The 15,696-nt window shown below is 42.5% G+C and overlaps 1 protein-coding gene across 8 annotated transcripts in view; it reads left to right on the plus strand.

Moving 5' to 3' along the window:
• KIF16B (kinesin family member 16B) overlaps nucleotides 1–15,696 on the plus strand; it is a 114,155-nt gene that overhangs the window by 23,493 nt on the left and 74,966 nt on the right. For all 8 annotated transcript variants that reach the window (XM_053380576.1, XM_053380577.1, XM_053380581.1 and 5 more), the window contains one exon: nucleotides 313–372. In XM_053380576.1, the coding sequence (XP_053236551.1) occupies nucleotides 313–372 (60 nt within the window). The remainder of the gene's footprint in view (nucleotides 1–312; nucleotides 373–15,696) is intronic.

The raw sequence follows: 15,696 nt of genomic DNA on the forward strand, positions 1-15,696 counted from the left end.
GTCTATAATTTAATGCAATAATTAATTGGTTGTATGGATTAAACTCTCTATTCCCCATGTTTCAGTAGAAAAATGAAAGCCCTTTTTCTTTTAATTGAATATACTTTTTCTTGAATATTGTACCCTAAAAATAGAACAGAATCAGAACCACGTGTGTATGTGTTTTGCTTTTTAATGCAGGAGAACTAGGATGCAGGCATAAATGAATAAATGTGAGCTTCTATGCTGATTTCCCTAGAGAACAGACAGAAAAAATGTGAAAATTAAAACTTTGGGTTTTATTTGTGAATAATACTTTGGTTTATCTTGTAGGTGCAAGAGCTTACTAAAGAGTGGACCAACAAGTGGAATGAAACGCAAAATATTCTAAAAGTAAGGGTCACCTAAATGCTTCTTGATTTTCTAAATCTAAATGTTTTCAGAATGGGCTCCTGTATTTTGTGCTTATTGAATTTACTTACACCTTGTAGTGCATAGTCTTACACAGGGTATAGTGCAACATCATGAAAGTAAAAAAGTAGATTCCATAATTCTTACTAAAAATTCTCCCTTATGAAAGAGCTTATGTTAAAAGCTTAAGAGAGAACTTGTGAGGAAGAATTTAAAGCAAACATGCAAGTTTTCAGGATATCAAATTAATTAAATCTTTAAAAGTGGTCAAGACTTTCATGCAATCTGGTTTATTCATACTTTCTGCTCAACACTTAAATAACCCAGTTACTTATGGAAATTATTGTTTTTCAGGTCAATTTTCAAATGTGGTAAAAGGTTTGAATAGGTATAGACAGATTCAAGAGATTCATTAATCTTGTCTTTGCGTGGATAACCATGCATTTAAATGTGACTTACTGAACTGTAGTCCCTTTTCATATCTGGGACATACTGAACCTGCTTCCTCACACACAGCCATTGCAACATAGTGACATTTTATAGAAACTTAAGCAGTTCACTTTTCATATGTGTGGCGTTAACGGACTTATCAATGACCCAAGGATATCATACTTCAAAATAAAGTACGCAGTCTGGAATTCAGTGTTGAACTGAAAACTGCCTGGCAGATGGTGCGACAGAATGAACTGATTTGTGTAATTTCTGCCCAGATATTTAATTGGGAATTAGAATATTCACATACTTCAGAATTTTGTGAGGGTTTTTGTTTTTTTACAATATAAGGGTTTTTAAACAATGCCATCGTCTCTTACTAAAAGTAATTTCTCACTCTCGTGGTGCTGTCCCCCCCCCAAAAAAAGCCTTGCTTATCTCATTTGATTTCTTTCCCTCTCCACCCAAGTTTGATGTGCCAGTCATGTGTAACTAGCTTATGTTTCATATTTTAGCTTGGATCTGTACAACATGGTTGCTTTAGGGGAAATGGAAACATCAACTAATTTATCTGCTCTACTTCACTATTGCATGCTAAAATTCTGTGTCCTGGGAAGAAGCAAACTTTAAGTGTACACCGTAAAATCTACTGCTTCTGCAGCATAAAACAGCTGGAAAAGCTGGCTTTCCAGAGCTTATATTGGCTCCCCCTGTAATTTCAATTGCAACTCAGCATTCTCTCGCTCTCCTTTTGCCCTCCTTTATATATACCTATATGCCTATCTTTATATATACTTTATATACATATCTTTATCTATATCTAGATATACCTATCTTTATCTATATCTATTATATACCAACAAAGGTCCGTATAGTTAAAGCCATGGTTTTCCCAGTAGTGATGTATGGAAGTGAGAGCTGGACCATAAAGAAGGCTGATCGCCGAAGAATTGATGCTTTTGAATTATGGTGCTGGAGGAGACTCTTGAGAGTCCCATGGACTGCAAGAAGATCAAACGCATCCATTCTTAAGGAAATTAGCCCTGAGTGCTCACTGGAAGAACAGATCCTGAAGCTGAGGCTCCAATACTTTGGCCACCTCATGAGAAGAGAAGACTCCCTGGAAAAGACCCTGATGTTGGGAAAGATTGAGGGCACAAGAAGAAGGGGACGACAGAGGACGAGATGGTTGGATACTGTTCTCGAAGCTACAAACATGAGTCTGACCAAACTGCGGGAGGCAGTGGAAGACAGGAGTGCCTGGCGTGCTCTGGTCCATGGGGTCACGAAGAGTCGGACACGACTAAACAACATCAACAACATATACCTATCTTGAAAAACTCAACCTGAGGTCTGTTACAGATTGAGGGAAGTAGACAAATCTTGACATGACAAGGCACATCCTTAACCTGTTTATTTCTAATGTGACCTCCCAGCTAACATGAAATGGGAGATTTCCAAGAAAAGGAAAGCAATACCAAGAAGACGACGAAGAAGAAAAAGATGATATTTATACTCCGCCCATCTGGCTGGGTTTCCCCAGCCACTCTGGGCAGCTCCCAACAGAAAATTAAAAGCACAATAAAATGTCAAACATTAAAAATTTCCCTAAACAGGGCTACCTACAGATGTCTTCTAAAAGTCAGATAGTTGTTTATTTTCTTGACATCTGATGGGAGGGCGTTCCACAGGGTGGGCGCCGCTACTGAGAAGGCCCTCTGCCTGGTAAAAAATTTGACCCTCGCTGGTTCACATTTTTAGAATTAACAGTGAGGGAGTGTATTGTCTTTCATTACTTTCTAATATCTATTAACAAGCATTGAGCCAGTTGGGATATCACAGTGAACCATGATTTATTGTGATAGGGAGACACAAAGAACCGTGGGCTTACAAGCTCCTCCCTTCTCCACCATGGCTATAAGGCGATTGGAAGCTTTGGCTTCTGTTTTCAATTCTGCTGCAGTTTAGTGTGTCATCATGGTTAGAATGTCAGGCTAGGACTTTGGAGACCAGAGTTCAAATCCTGGCTCAGCCTTGAAATTCACTAGATGACATTTGGCTAGTCAACATCCCCCAGCCTAACCCACTTCATTGGATTGCTGTGAGAATAAAATGGAGAGCGGGGTGAACCATGTGTGCCACCTTGATTCCTGGAGGAAAGGTGAGATAGAAACATAGTAATATAGTGTTGTGTTCAAATCCTAAACTATGGCCAAATCTTAATTATGTGCCCTGATCTGTGGGCTGCAAAACACAATGAATAAGCAATGAACCATGCAAGGGGTAGCTCCATAGTTTCAGGGTTTCCAGCAATCAGGGAAGTGAGGGGTACTTGGGTGTGGGTTTCAGGACCACGGCTAGCAATTCCGTAGCTGAGACAGAACATCCAAGTTGTTTCAGCAGTGTCCAGGAGCAGTCTATAGCCTGGGCTAGGTATTCATCAGCTAGAGGCCCCAACCCCTGCACACTTGAAGGGCAAGTGCCTTCCTCTGCAGTCACTGGCTGCTTTTAGGCCCTGGGGTTTCAGTCTTTTGGGATATATCCTCAGGGCTCTCCTGATCTCCTGAGGAGTTGGAGGGCCAGCCATCTGAGTCTGGTGGCACAGCTGTATCCTCGGGGTTCAGGAAAGGATATGTGAGCTCCAGTGACCTTAGTTCCACATTGGATGGGCTGGGAAGTGAGTCCATATTTTACTTGGGCTGCTGCAACTGGACTCTGCCTCATAGGACTCCTGATTGTGGGGCATGACAATAGTTTTTGTTTTAAAAAGAAGCCAGATTCATAAGCCATGGTTTGAAGTTGGATTATAGCTAATGGTTTACCATGAACACTTCTGCCTAGGTTATTTTAGTCATCCTCCCGAGGGTTCATAGGAAACAAAGCATGATGTTGGGTTTAGCTACAGTTGGGTTTTGGCCACAGACCATTCTTTGTTGGGAGTGAAACAAAACTATTACCTCTGGTTCAGACATAACACTAGACCAGGCATTGTGGTTTATTCTCTGCACAAGCAAGGAGGAGCAATGCAAAAGTGACTAGCTTATTTAATTTTCATTTCATTATGCATAGTAGGCCATGGTTTATGGCTTACCTTGAAATGCAGACACGGCCAGGTCAGAATGGATATTTTTTACGTTATGGAAGGAAGCTTAATTTATATTATGGAGTTAAAATATGCTCCCATGCCCTCATTTTCTGTTGTATTATATGCATGGGAATAGGGTTCATGTATGATTTGGGATTTTGAATAATTCTGGAGGACAAAATCATTTCCCACTTTACCAACTTGAGAGAAGCCATTATAAAATTATGGAGTGATCTCTGTGGTGTTCTCACAAATATTTTATTTGGCAGAATTGCAGATCTCTATTACTCTATTATAGCGACACGGGTGGTGCTGTGGTCTAAACCACAGAGCCTAGGGCTTGCCGATCAGAAGGTCAGCAGTTTGAATCCCCGCAACAGGGTGAGCTCCTGTTGCTCAGTCCCTGCTCCTGCCAACCTAGCAGTTCGAAAACACGGCAAAGTGCAAGTAGATAAATAGGTATCGGTCCGGCGGGAAGGTAAACAGCGTTTCTGTGTGCTGCTCTGGTTCGCCAGAAGCTGCACAGTCATGCTGGCCACATGACCCGGAAGCTGTATGCCGGCTCCCTCGGCCAATAAAGCGAGATGAGTGCCGCAACCCCAGAGTCGTCCGTGACTGAACCCGTGACTGGTGAGGGGTCCCTTTACCTTTTATTACAGTCTGAACCTGACAGTTTAGTATAGGATCTGCTTTTGTGAGTTCTCTACATACATACTCAAATGCCTTTCCCCCCCCAATGTGTATTTCTGTCTATAATCAATTTCCTTATCTGTGAAATCCAAGTAAGGTGTTGACTAGTTTGACCCATCTGCTGTGTACAGTCATACCTCGGGTTAAAGTAGCTTCGGGTTAAATCTTTTCAAGTTGCGTCCTGCGGCGACCCGGAAGTAACAGAACGGTTACTTCCAGGTTTCACTGCTCCGCACATGTGCAAACACTCAAAATGATGTCACGCGCATGCGCAGAAGCGACGAATCGCGTCCCGTGCAGACGCAGGTTGCGTTCTGCTCAGGATGCGAACGGGGCTCCAGAACGGATCCCGTTCGCATCCAGAGGTACCACTGTACTGCCTTCCCAGCTTTGTCAATGCAAAATCTAATCACCATGAACTATGTTTTTTGGAGGAAAATTGTTCTCGTGTATGCAGGTGTTTTTATTAAAACTGCTCAATCTCACTTCTCTTTAATGAAAGGATTGCTGATTGGGGAATGAAGAGGACGGTTTCTTTATTTTTCATGTTTTTGAGATCTCTGTAACTTGATCTAAAGCTCTGCCTTAGCAGTTGAATGGATTCAGCAGGCCACATTTGTCCCATGATGGTTGTATCTGTCTTGTGTTATTGACAGAAGGCTATGCTATAGTAACATTGCATATTAAAAATGGGAGAGTAGGCGTCAATTCATATGCTTGTTCATCAGATGGGTCATATAGTGTGAAATCTGTGTGAAACTTCCTGTAACCAATAAGACATTTTTAAAAATTCAGGGTGAGCATTGAGTTGCTCAGAATGCTTCCTTGGCTGCCTTTAATAAGCTGATGCTCTGAATTATGGTTGTTGATCGCACAAAAACCTGAAGAGCTGACTAGACACCAGGGGGCGCTGGGAGCAGGGCTTGTGTTTGTACCCTTTCTCTGTCCCCAGTTTAACCCTTTGCATGTTGAACACACCACACCAATAAAACACAAGCAATTAATTCTACCATATACCTGATCTTACAGGAAGAAGGAAATTCATTGCAAACACTTCAAACTGAATCCGTGTTGCTCAATTAATAGGATCAGAGGAGACGAGACAGTGTTTTTGTATATTAGTTAACCAAATGTAGCTTATTTATTTCACATGTCTACTTAATTTTGTACACGTGTGTGCAAAATATGAGCAAACAATAGCAGAAAAACGCTTGGAGTCATTTAAGAAAAAAATGTTTAGGATCAAATGGTGTTTCTTTTATTAAAATAACTTGATTCATTCATAAGCTTCCCAAATGCGATATAGACGCTTTGAATAAATAAATTATTTTTCAGTTCCAAGGAGCACTCCTTGTCTTCACTTCTCTTAGCTTTAATTCTTTGTGGTCAGCATGACTTTTTCTGTACAAAATTTGAATTGTGCTATCCAAGTACAATTCTCCTTAAACAATGCCTCTGGCTATCACTACCTAGTTACACAGAGCTCCCGGAATTTGATCATAATTGTTTTCGGTATTCAATCCCCACCACCCCACATAATCTCTTTTCTCACTTTTTTGGTCATCTTCCCCAATTCTCCACCCCGCCCCAAGACACACTTTATCTAATTTCCTCTTCTTATCCTTGCTCTTCTTTGCTGATTTACTATGCTTAGTCATCTGTGTCATGGTTCCCAGCCCTCCAATCTTCACCTTAAGAAGTTCTGCATGCTTGCTTGTCCTCCCACCAGCATGCTACGGCTCTTTGTCCCTCCACAATAGTAGCAATATAACTATGACAACAATGCCAACAAGCTGGAATATAAAGCGGGGATTTAAAGCTTTAAAGCCTTCCTCCCCTTCTTCTCCAAACTTTTGTCCTGCTGCTCCCCAGTCGAAATGCATCCTTCCCACAAATATGTTCTGTGCTTACATAGGGCTTTATTGTCATTAGGTCAACGGTTTAATGCTCGGCCGAGGCTTCTGGCATTCTTCTCTGCCAAACTTTCAGATCTCTGAAAAGGCGGCTGCCTCTCAAAATGAATAAGCACAATTGTATCTTTTTTTCCTTCTGCCGAAACCCGAGGGCAAATTCAAACGACCGTTCTGGCATGTTGGTTACCATACTTGTTGAACTGGCTGAAGTTTCGTTAAAGCGGCTTATGCTTCGCCACCATCCCAAAATGCCAGTTGCCAACATCCTCTCAGTCTTTTGCAAAAGCGAGTTGGTTAAGGATATGGTGCCCCATGCTCTGAGCTTGTGGCTAAGCTTAATAGATGACTTTTTCAGTACCAATTCCATTGCCCCATAAACACAACAGCCTGGCAGAATTGCTCTGCAAATTGATCCCGGTGGTTATTTTATTTTATCATTGATTTCCCCTTTGTAGCTTACTTTAAGTGTTTAGAATGTTTCTGGAAAATCCCATAACTTCTAAAAAGTCACCAGGGTTATAGTTTTAAAATTGCATTATTCAGCTGTGAAGAAAATATCCTGTCCTGACTGTTCAAAACTTACCTACGCTTTGTTTTCCTCACCACTAGATGTCACTGCAGATGCAGGAATTTGCTTCCTCTGCATTGAGGGCTCTTTGGATATATCAAAGGGAAATGGTTTGGAATAATCTGGCTTCATGTTCTATCTAGATAGCAGTTTGAAGAATTGCAAAACATTGTTATAGGTGTAGGTTGTAACAAAATAATGTAATTCTGACTGAAGAACTTGTGAACGACTGTTCTTTGCTGCGATGTGCAATCATTTGCACAAACAGATAAAATATTCATTAGTTTTCCTTGTGACTTATTCCAAATACCATTGGTAGGTTTTGCAACAGCAGTGCTCATAACAGAAGGCCCATTTCTCCTTCTGAAACTGCTTTATGTGCATTGGTAGGAAATTTCCCATTGGCAGAAATGAGACCTTCCCTCCCAATACAAATAGCTGCTTTTGAAGAGCAATTTTTGCCTTGGGATAGAAAGGGTTAAGCTCCTCCTCTGCTTTGACCTCAGTAATTATCAGCCCCCTCCTGAACTGATTTTTCTAAAGTGCATGTTAAATGCAAAGTCACATCTATCGCCACATCAAGATTTTAAGCTGAAAATTTGTCCACTGTTTTAACTAAACTGTTGGTATATTTTTCAGTTTGTGTTACTCTGTTCTAGCCTGTTTAGAGTTATTTGTTTGTATTGAAGTGTAATTTGATAAATGCACTTTTACTGTTTTAATGTGTTTTAACTCCTGTTCTGGTTACATGGGAGTTAAGTAAAATTACTCTTCCAGTTGAGCCCATTACCTGCTTCCTCAGGGTGTCTCTACCCCCGCAGAGAAGGTAGTGCATTTCTGAGGAATGCAGCTGTTTGGTTACATAAAACATAATCCTCATTTGGAAGGGGGGAAAGAATTATGCCCAGGATCCTAAGCTCCCATGAGTTGGGCAAAAGATTCCTGCATTGCAGGGGATTGGACTAGATTCCCCTTGTGGCCTCTTCCAACTCTAGTCTTTTATGATTTTGTGAGTGGAACTTTAGTCATAGAATATTGACCTTGTTAGAAAGGAATGGGGCAGCTTTGCCGCTGTGCCACCCAATTCTGCTCCATAATGTTGGAGCATCCTACAAAAAACATTGGAGGTGGTGACGGGGGCTGCAGGTGAAAATTTCTTCCCCCCACCTGCAGCCATGGGAGCCTTTATGGATCTGAATCCGTAAACGAACCGAAGGGCAATTTAAGATTCAAGCCTATATGCTTTGGTATAGAATAGTTCTGTGAGCAATTCAGAAGCAAGTGCAGAATAAGGCTGGGCTCAGGGCGGCTAACAAGCAATAATAAAAACAAGTTGAATGAATACAAATTAAAAACAAGATTAAATACAACATTAAAATATTGAAGCGTTAAAATATTAAAGTGCAGCCTCATCACAATGAGGTACATACAGTGTTACCTTGGTTTACAACCATAATCCGTTCTGGAGGTCCGGTTGTAAACCAAAACAGGTGTAACTCAAGGCACGCTTTCACCAATGGGGCCTCCAAAAAGGGGGGGGGGGTTGTAATCTCAAAAAAAGGGACACGTACTTCCGGGTTTGACGTGGTTGTCATCCAAAACGATTGTAATCCAAAACGGTTGCAAACCAAGGTACCACTGCACGCCCAGGTGGGAATGTGAGTGGATCTAAACACAGGAAAAAACTCCCACTATAAATAATTCAGAAATTAGATCGTTTTAACAAAAGAAAAAAATCCTAATGAGAAATCCTGTTTTAAACAATTCTGGCTCTCTGGCGTCAACTAGTGTTGCATGTTTCAAATGCATTCAGTGTGCAGTTTCTTTACTAATGTAGCTGAGTCCTGTAACTGTGTGAATGCAGCTTTGTGTGACCTTTGGCTGCCATGAACTAGTCAAGGGACTGGGGATCTTACTGTCCTCCCTGCATATCCATTGGAATTATATGAGCAACATAGGTTCTGCATGCAGTTTTCAGAAGATCACTGTTCAGTCATACCAGTTTCAATGCCATGTTGGAAGAGTGGGTTTTATATTGCTCACATGTCACTCAACATTGACTTTTTGAGCAAGAAAGATAACAAAACAGCCAGAATCTCATAACTGCCCCACTCCCGAGGCTTAAGCCCACCTGCATTTTCTAGTCTTCCCGATGGTGCTGTGGTCTAAACCACTGAGCCTCTTGGGCTTGCCAATCAGAAGGAGGTCAGCAGTTCAAATCCGTGCAATGGGGTGAGCTCCCAGAAGCTCTGTCCCAGCTTCTGCCAACCTAGCAGTTCCAAAGCACACCAGTGCAAGTAGATAAATAGGTACCGTGCGCTCTGGTTTCTGTCTCGGTGTCCCATTGCGCCAGAAGCGGTTTAATCATGCTGGTCGCATGATCTGGAAAGCTGGCTGTGGACAAACACCAGCTCCCTTAGCCTGAAAAGTGAGATGAGCACCGCACCTCATAGTCACCTTTGACTGGACTTAACCGTCCAGGGGTCCTTTACCTACATCTTCTGTGACTTAGACAAGTGTGCTGTTTATCAAGTTCATGTGCTTTTTTGTTGTTGTTTGGTTGTTTAGCCTTGGACCAGAGCACGCCAGGCACTCGTGTCTTCCACTGCCTCCCACAGCTTAGTCAAACTCATGTTCGTAGCTTCAAGAACACTGTCCAACCATCTCGTCCTCTTTCATCCCCTTCTCCTTCTGCCCTCAATCTTTATCCCCCTGAAAATCAAACCCTTCTTGAAAGGCTATCAGTCAGTTTTAAAGATTCTTTAGTCCTTTTCAACAATCTGCCTTTAACCAATGTATTGATGACATATATTTCCTTAAATTCTGTCACCACCAAAATCCAAAAGGTGTATTGGGTATTGAAGTAACAATCTTTTAGAGAAAGATTTGCCTGTGCATATGTTTTATTCTCTCTCTCTCTTTTTGCAGAGACTTGATTTTTTAGCAATGCGGACATTAATTATGCTAGTTTTTGTGATTGTGGCAATAACAATTTCTTTTTATGTGTTAACAGACGTCAATATTTGTATAGCTATGTTAGCAAACAGTGCTTGGGAGAGGCGAGTAATAAATAATGGAAAAAGTAAACTGAATTCATAAGATCTATAATGGGCCTGTAATTCCCTCTCCTCCACCACCCTAAAAGAATTCTATCATTAATTGCACATCATTATAACTTAACTGTGCCAGTAGCTGCTCATTTGGACAGAGTTGCATGCTACATCTGCCTTTTTTTAATTGACATTTATTTTGGAGGCCTATTGATGTCTGTGTGGGCTGTTTTGGCACCACCTGTATTTTCACAGTAAGCTGCTCTCTACAGTGCTGTGTTTGTGTAATGTGGTCATCTTTTCTCTCTTCCCTCTGCTCGCTTTTTCAAAACTCACTGTGTGTTCTTTAATGCTCTTTCTCCCCGTACCTCCGATTGATGGGGATAGTTTGACCTAACATAAGGAGAGAGAGAGAAAGAGATCTTACTAAGAAATTTCAGTTTAGCACTGTGTGTGTGTGTTGTGTATGCTTTTTGTGTGTGCTTTTTAACACAGGTTCTTTTAAATCACTATATTTCTTATGAATAGTCTTTGATCTTTTAAAAACAGATGGCCGCCAGTAGTCAGTGGAGGAGACTTCACTTATCTGGAAGAAGCGACAATCTAGTTTCTAGAAGTTCCTTTGGAATGCCTTCCACACTAGGAATCTTTTTTATATACAGTGGAACCTTGGTTCTTGAACTTAATCCATTCCGGAAGTCTGTTTAACTCTGGAAACCGTTCGAAAACCAAGGTGTGGCTTCCGATTGGCTGCAGGAGCTTCCTGCACTCAAGCAGAAGCAGTGTCAGACGTTCAGCTTCTGAAAAACGTCCGAAAACCGGAACACTTACTTGCGGGCTTTCGGCATTCAAGAGCCAATTTGTTCGTCAACTAAGCAGTTCGAGAACCAAGGTACGACTGTACACTTTTTTACTCTTTGGATAGAGGAATAAGTGAATGTCAAAAAACTAAGATAGCTTGATTTTGTTCCTAGAGGGATTTCTGGATATTGGGAGAGATTCAGTGAGCATCTATTTGCATAAGGAGATTTTTAAAATCTCTCCTCCCATTGTAGCTCCCCTCATCCCAATAAAATAAAATAAAGCTTAAGAAGATTGGTCGTCATATTGGAGCAGATTTTAGGGGGGGTGTGGAGAGTTGGAGGGAAGGGAGTGTTGCACACACAGATTTCCATTGTATGAGTAGGCGGACATTGTTGAATGTCACCCATGGCTTGTAACTTTAACTATATGCTGCACTGAGGTTTATGAGCAGGGCGTCAGTTACAGAGTTTGTACAGCATTACAGTGCACCCAAAAAAACTTGCATAGCCATTTTTTTAAAAAAACGGCACTGCATTAGCAAGGCCCACGGAATAAGTTTCTCCTTCCTTAATGGGCATCTTATCACTTCAGTATGAATATCAAATATGTCAGAATAACTTTCTCACAACAGGTTTTGGCATTACTTTTCTTGTCACTCATACCCAGATGCTATTTAATTTTTCTCAAAAAATTCAGTATTTTGACTTAACGGAGCCTGATGGAAGGCATTGAGAATCAAGCCAATTCTCACTTATTAGACAAGCTTTCAGTAATCATCTATATAGACTTAAGATTCTTCTGAGCAGAATGCTGTCCATGGGAATGTGATGTTCATGTCTGTAGTACTCATTCTGTACCACCTGTAAAAGCAAGAAGGCTTTTATAATTGGGTTTGGGTTTTTGAGATCCTGGTTTTACATGATTGGGAATACTGCCTGAGTTGCAGAAGTCCTGGCTCCTGGAATGGCAAATTGGGGCAGTCTTAAATGGACAGTCAGGATAGGACCACTTTGACTGGGGCAATCGCTGGCGGATCATCGCAGTTCCCAAAGGTGCAACATGAAAGCAAAGGCCACAACACATATACTTTTTAGGTATGCAATTAACACAGGTATCCCCAAACTCGGCCCTCCAAATGTTTTGGGACCTCAACTCTCATCATCCCGAGATAACAGGACCAGTCGTCAGGGATGATTGGATTGTACAGTGGTACCTTACTCCCATGAAAGGATACATAGCCCTGCACTCAATGTATACTGAATGTAGGGTACAGTGATACCTCAGGTTACATACGCTTCAGGTTACAGACTCCGCTAACCCAGAAATAGTACCTCGGGTTAAGAACTTTGCTTCAGGATGAGAACAGAAATCGTGTTCCGGCGGCGTGGCAGCAGCGGGAGGCCCCATTAGCTAAAGTGGTGCTTCAGGTTAAGAACGGACCTCCGGAACGAATTAAGTACGTAACCAGAGGTACCACTGTAGTCCCAAAACATCTGGAGAGTTGAGTTTGGGGATGCCTGGCTTAACGTATCTTAAGTATATGTACTCAGAAATTTAAAGTAAGATACAAACATCAAGGAGCCATGATGAGATGTGGTTCCTTGTTGAGTATATAGTGAAGGGCGAGATGCGGGTGGTGCTGCAGTCTAAACCACCGAGCCTCTTCGGCTTGCTGATCAGAAGGTTGGTGGTTCGAATCCATGCAACGGAGTGAGCTTCCGTTGCTCTGTCCCAGCTCCTGTCGACCTAGCAGTTAAGAAGCATGCCAGCGCAAGTAGATAAATAGGTACCACTGTGGCGGGAAGGTAAACGGTGTTTCCATGCGCTCTGGTTTACGTCACAGTGTTCTGTGGTACCAGAAGCGGTTTGTCATGCTGGCCGCATGACCCGGAAAGCTGTCTGTGGACAAATACCGGCTCCCTTGGCCTGAAAGCAAGATGAGCGCCGCAACCCCATAGTCGCTTTTGACTGGATTTAACTGTCCAGGGGTCCTTTACCTTCATATAGTGAAGGAAACCTGAATTTGCGGCCCACATATCAGTAGAATCCTGAGTGGGATTGGTGAGGAGCAGAGCAGCACCCAGAACCTTGCCACCTTTTCCTTTGTGGAAAACAGAGGCTCCTCTCCTTTCACTGCTCCAGCTCCATGGTGATACAGCTAAGGGGGCTGATGGTCAAGCCCTCGGGGGATTCACATAGTTTGGGATCCAGCAGATTCAAAATAGGCCCAGTCGGGGGGCTTTCTGCCCGCTGCCACCACAGTTCCTTTCTCCCTGCCCAAGAATCACTACTTGCCATCCTAACCTCCTCCAGCCACCAACGTAGGTGCAATAGAATTGTGCTTTAAGTGTGCTTGAAATTGAAGCCTAGAGGAGAACTGATTTCAGTGTCTCTTTAGGTTGAGTTTTCTATGGAGTTGCCAATTTTTGAATTAAAAAATGAGCCCTCTGCGTAGAGTGGGAGGTGGGAGCATGGCAAAGCCTTGGTGCGTCTTCGAGTGCAATCAAGGGGGGTGGGATCTTAGACTTAAATATTTATTACCTGTCAGAATGCAAATAAACTTTCCATCATTATGGTTCTAACTAGCTCCTGGTTCTGCAAATGCTTTGAACATAAGAATGAGACTACTTAATGAATTTATACCCTTCTGGAACACAGGAAGATGGGATTTTGTTCTTGCATTATGCGCTATGTGCAGCTTCCTGTTGTAAGATAAAAGGTAATTGTGAATACAGTGGTGCCCATAATGCTCATCTTGGAGGTTATTTTGAAACTTATTTGTATTGCATCAGTAACAGAGCACATAAAATTGGGTGGCTTAAGAAACAGTTATGGAGTTCATAGCAGGATTTGTGTGCTTGTAGAAGTACGAAAGATATCAAAATCCATAGCTATCTGACCAGCCAATTACCTATGACATTTGAGAGAGCAAGAGCACCAATTAGTTTATGGTATGGGCACACAAAATCAAACTGATAGGTTTTTAAAGGCCATTTCATCTGTCTTCGTGAAAACACTTGATCTTTTTACTTGAAACCAGCACGAGTACACCTTTTGTGTTTGCTGTGTTCTGACCTTTCGATGGCTGTTTTGTATTAGGTTTCCAAAGAGGATGGACCATATAGCTCAGTGGCAGAGCATTTGTGTTGCATGCACAGGGTTCATGCTTCAAGCCCCAGCATCTCCAGATAGGGCTTTGAGAGACTACAGTGGATGCTTGGGTTGCAAACGTGATCCGTGCAGGATGCACATTCGCAACCCATAGCTGTGCGTCTGTGCACGTGCGGGTTGCAATTCAGCACTTCTGCGCATGGGCAAAGTGTGATTTATTGCTTTTGTACAATAACCCGGTACTTCCGGGTTTTGGCGGTACGTAACCCGAAAAAATGCAAACTGAAGCATCTGTAACCTGAGGTATGACTGTACTGTCTGAAACCCTGCAAAGCTATTGCTTGTCTGTGTAAACGGCACTAAGCTAGATGCGCCAATGGACCGACTCTGTATAAGGCAGTTTTTGACATACCTAACTCACCACTTAAGTGTGGGGCCATTGAGATCAGCTCTGATGAAAATGAACCTTTATTTCTTGGAGAATGTTAGGTGGTAATGGCTTCATCAATTACATCAACAGGTTGTATAATTTCTGATCCCTGTGCAGTGAATTGTATCGAGGGGTGGCTTCATCCATGGAAGATGGAGCAAGCTTGTGGGGTTTTTTCCCCCCAGTTTCACAGGGAAGGATCCAAAATAACGGATCTAAATGGCAAGAAAGCAGATTCTGACTTAACAGGAAGAACTTTCTGCCAGGAGGAACCCTTTGACAGTGGAATGGACTCATGCGAGAAGTGGTGGACTCTCCTTCCTTGGAAGTTTTAAAGCAGAGGTTGGGTGGCCATTTGTCATGAATGGCTTCAGGGGAGATTCCTGCACTGCAGGGGGTTGGACTAGATGACCCCTGGGGTCCCTTCCGATTCTATGACTGGTGGCGCTGTGGGTTAAACCACAGAGCCTAGGACTTGCTGATCAGAAGGTTGGCGGTTCGAATCCCCACGACGGGGTGAGCTCCCGTTGCTTGGTCCCTGCTCCTGCCAACCTAGCAGTTCAAAAGCACGTCAAAGTGCAAGTAGATAAACAGGTACCGCTCCGGCGGGAAGGTAAACAGCGTTTCTGTGCACTGCTCTGGTTCACCAGAAGCGACTTAGTCATGCTGACCACATGAACCGGAAGCTGTATGCTGGCTCCCTCGGCCAATAAACCGAGATGAGCGCCACAACCCCAGAGTCGGCCATGACTGGACCTAATGGTCAGGGGTCCCTTTACCTTTACCTTTAATGTCAGTGGAAGGAACTTCAGCTCATATGAGGCACCTGATCTTTACCACTGATTTTTTACCTGATGTAAACGTGTGTTGTTTGCGGAACCAACTCTCAGCACTGCTCAAATGAGAGGTCAAAGATGTTGCTTTTCCAGCTTCTTTCATTGGGCTAAAATGTAGGTGCTCTGTGCATATCAGAACTTCAAGCATTAAGGGATTCATTTTGTCATGGAGACAATTCAGTGAAATAGCTTTTGTTTTGAAGGCTTGTTGGTGACTCCCATTTCTTTTTCTTTCCCAGCTCTCAGATACTGCTTTTGTCATATAGTTAGTGCATGCAAACATGTTCAAGCATAGTGAAGGTATACAAAGAAATATAAATACTCCTAGCCATGTTTTAGTGTACAGTGGTACCTCGGGTTAAGTACTTAATTCGTTCCGGAGGTCCG

Source organism: Podarcis raffonei, chromosome 3 (genome assembly GCF_027172205.1).
Source record: "Podarcis raffonei isolate rPodRaf1 chromosome 3, rPodRaf1.pri, whole genome shotgun sequence".
Lineage (NCBI taxonomy): Eukaryota > Metazoa > Chordata > Lepidosauria > Squamata > Lacertidae > Podarcis > Podarcis raffonei.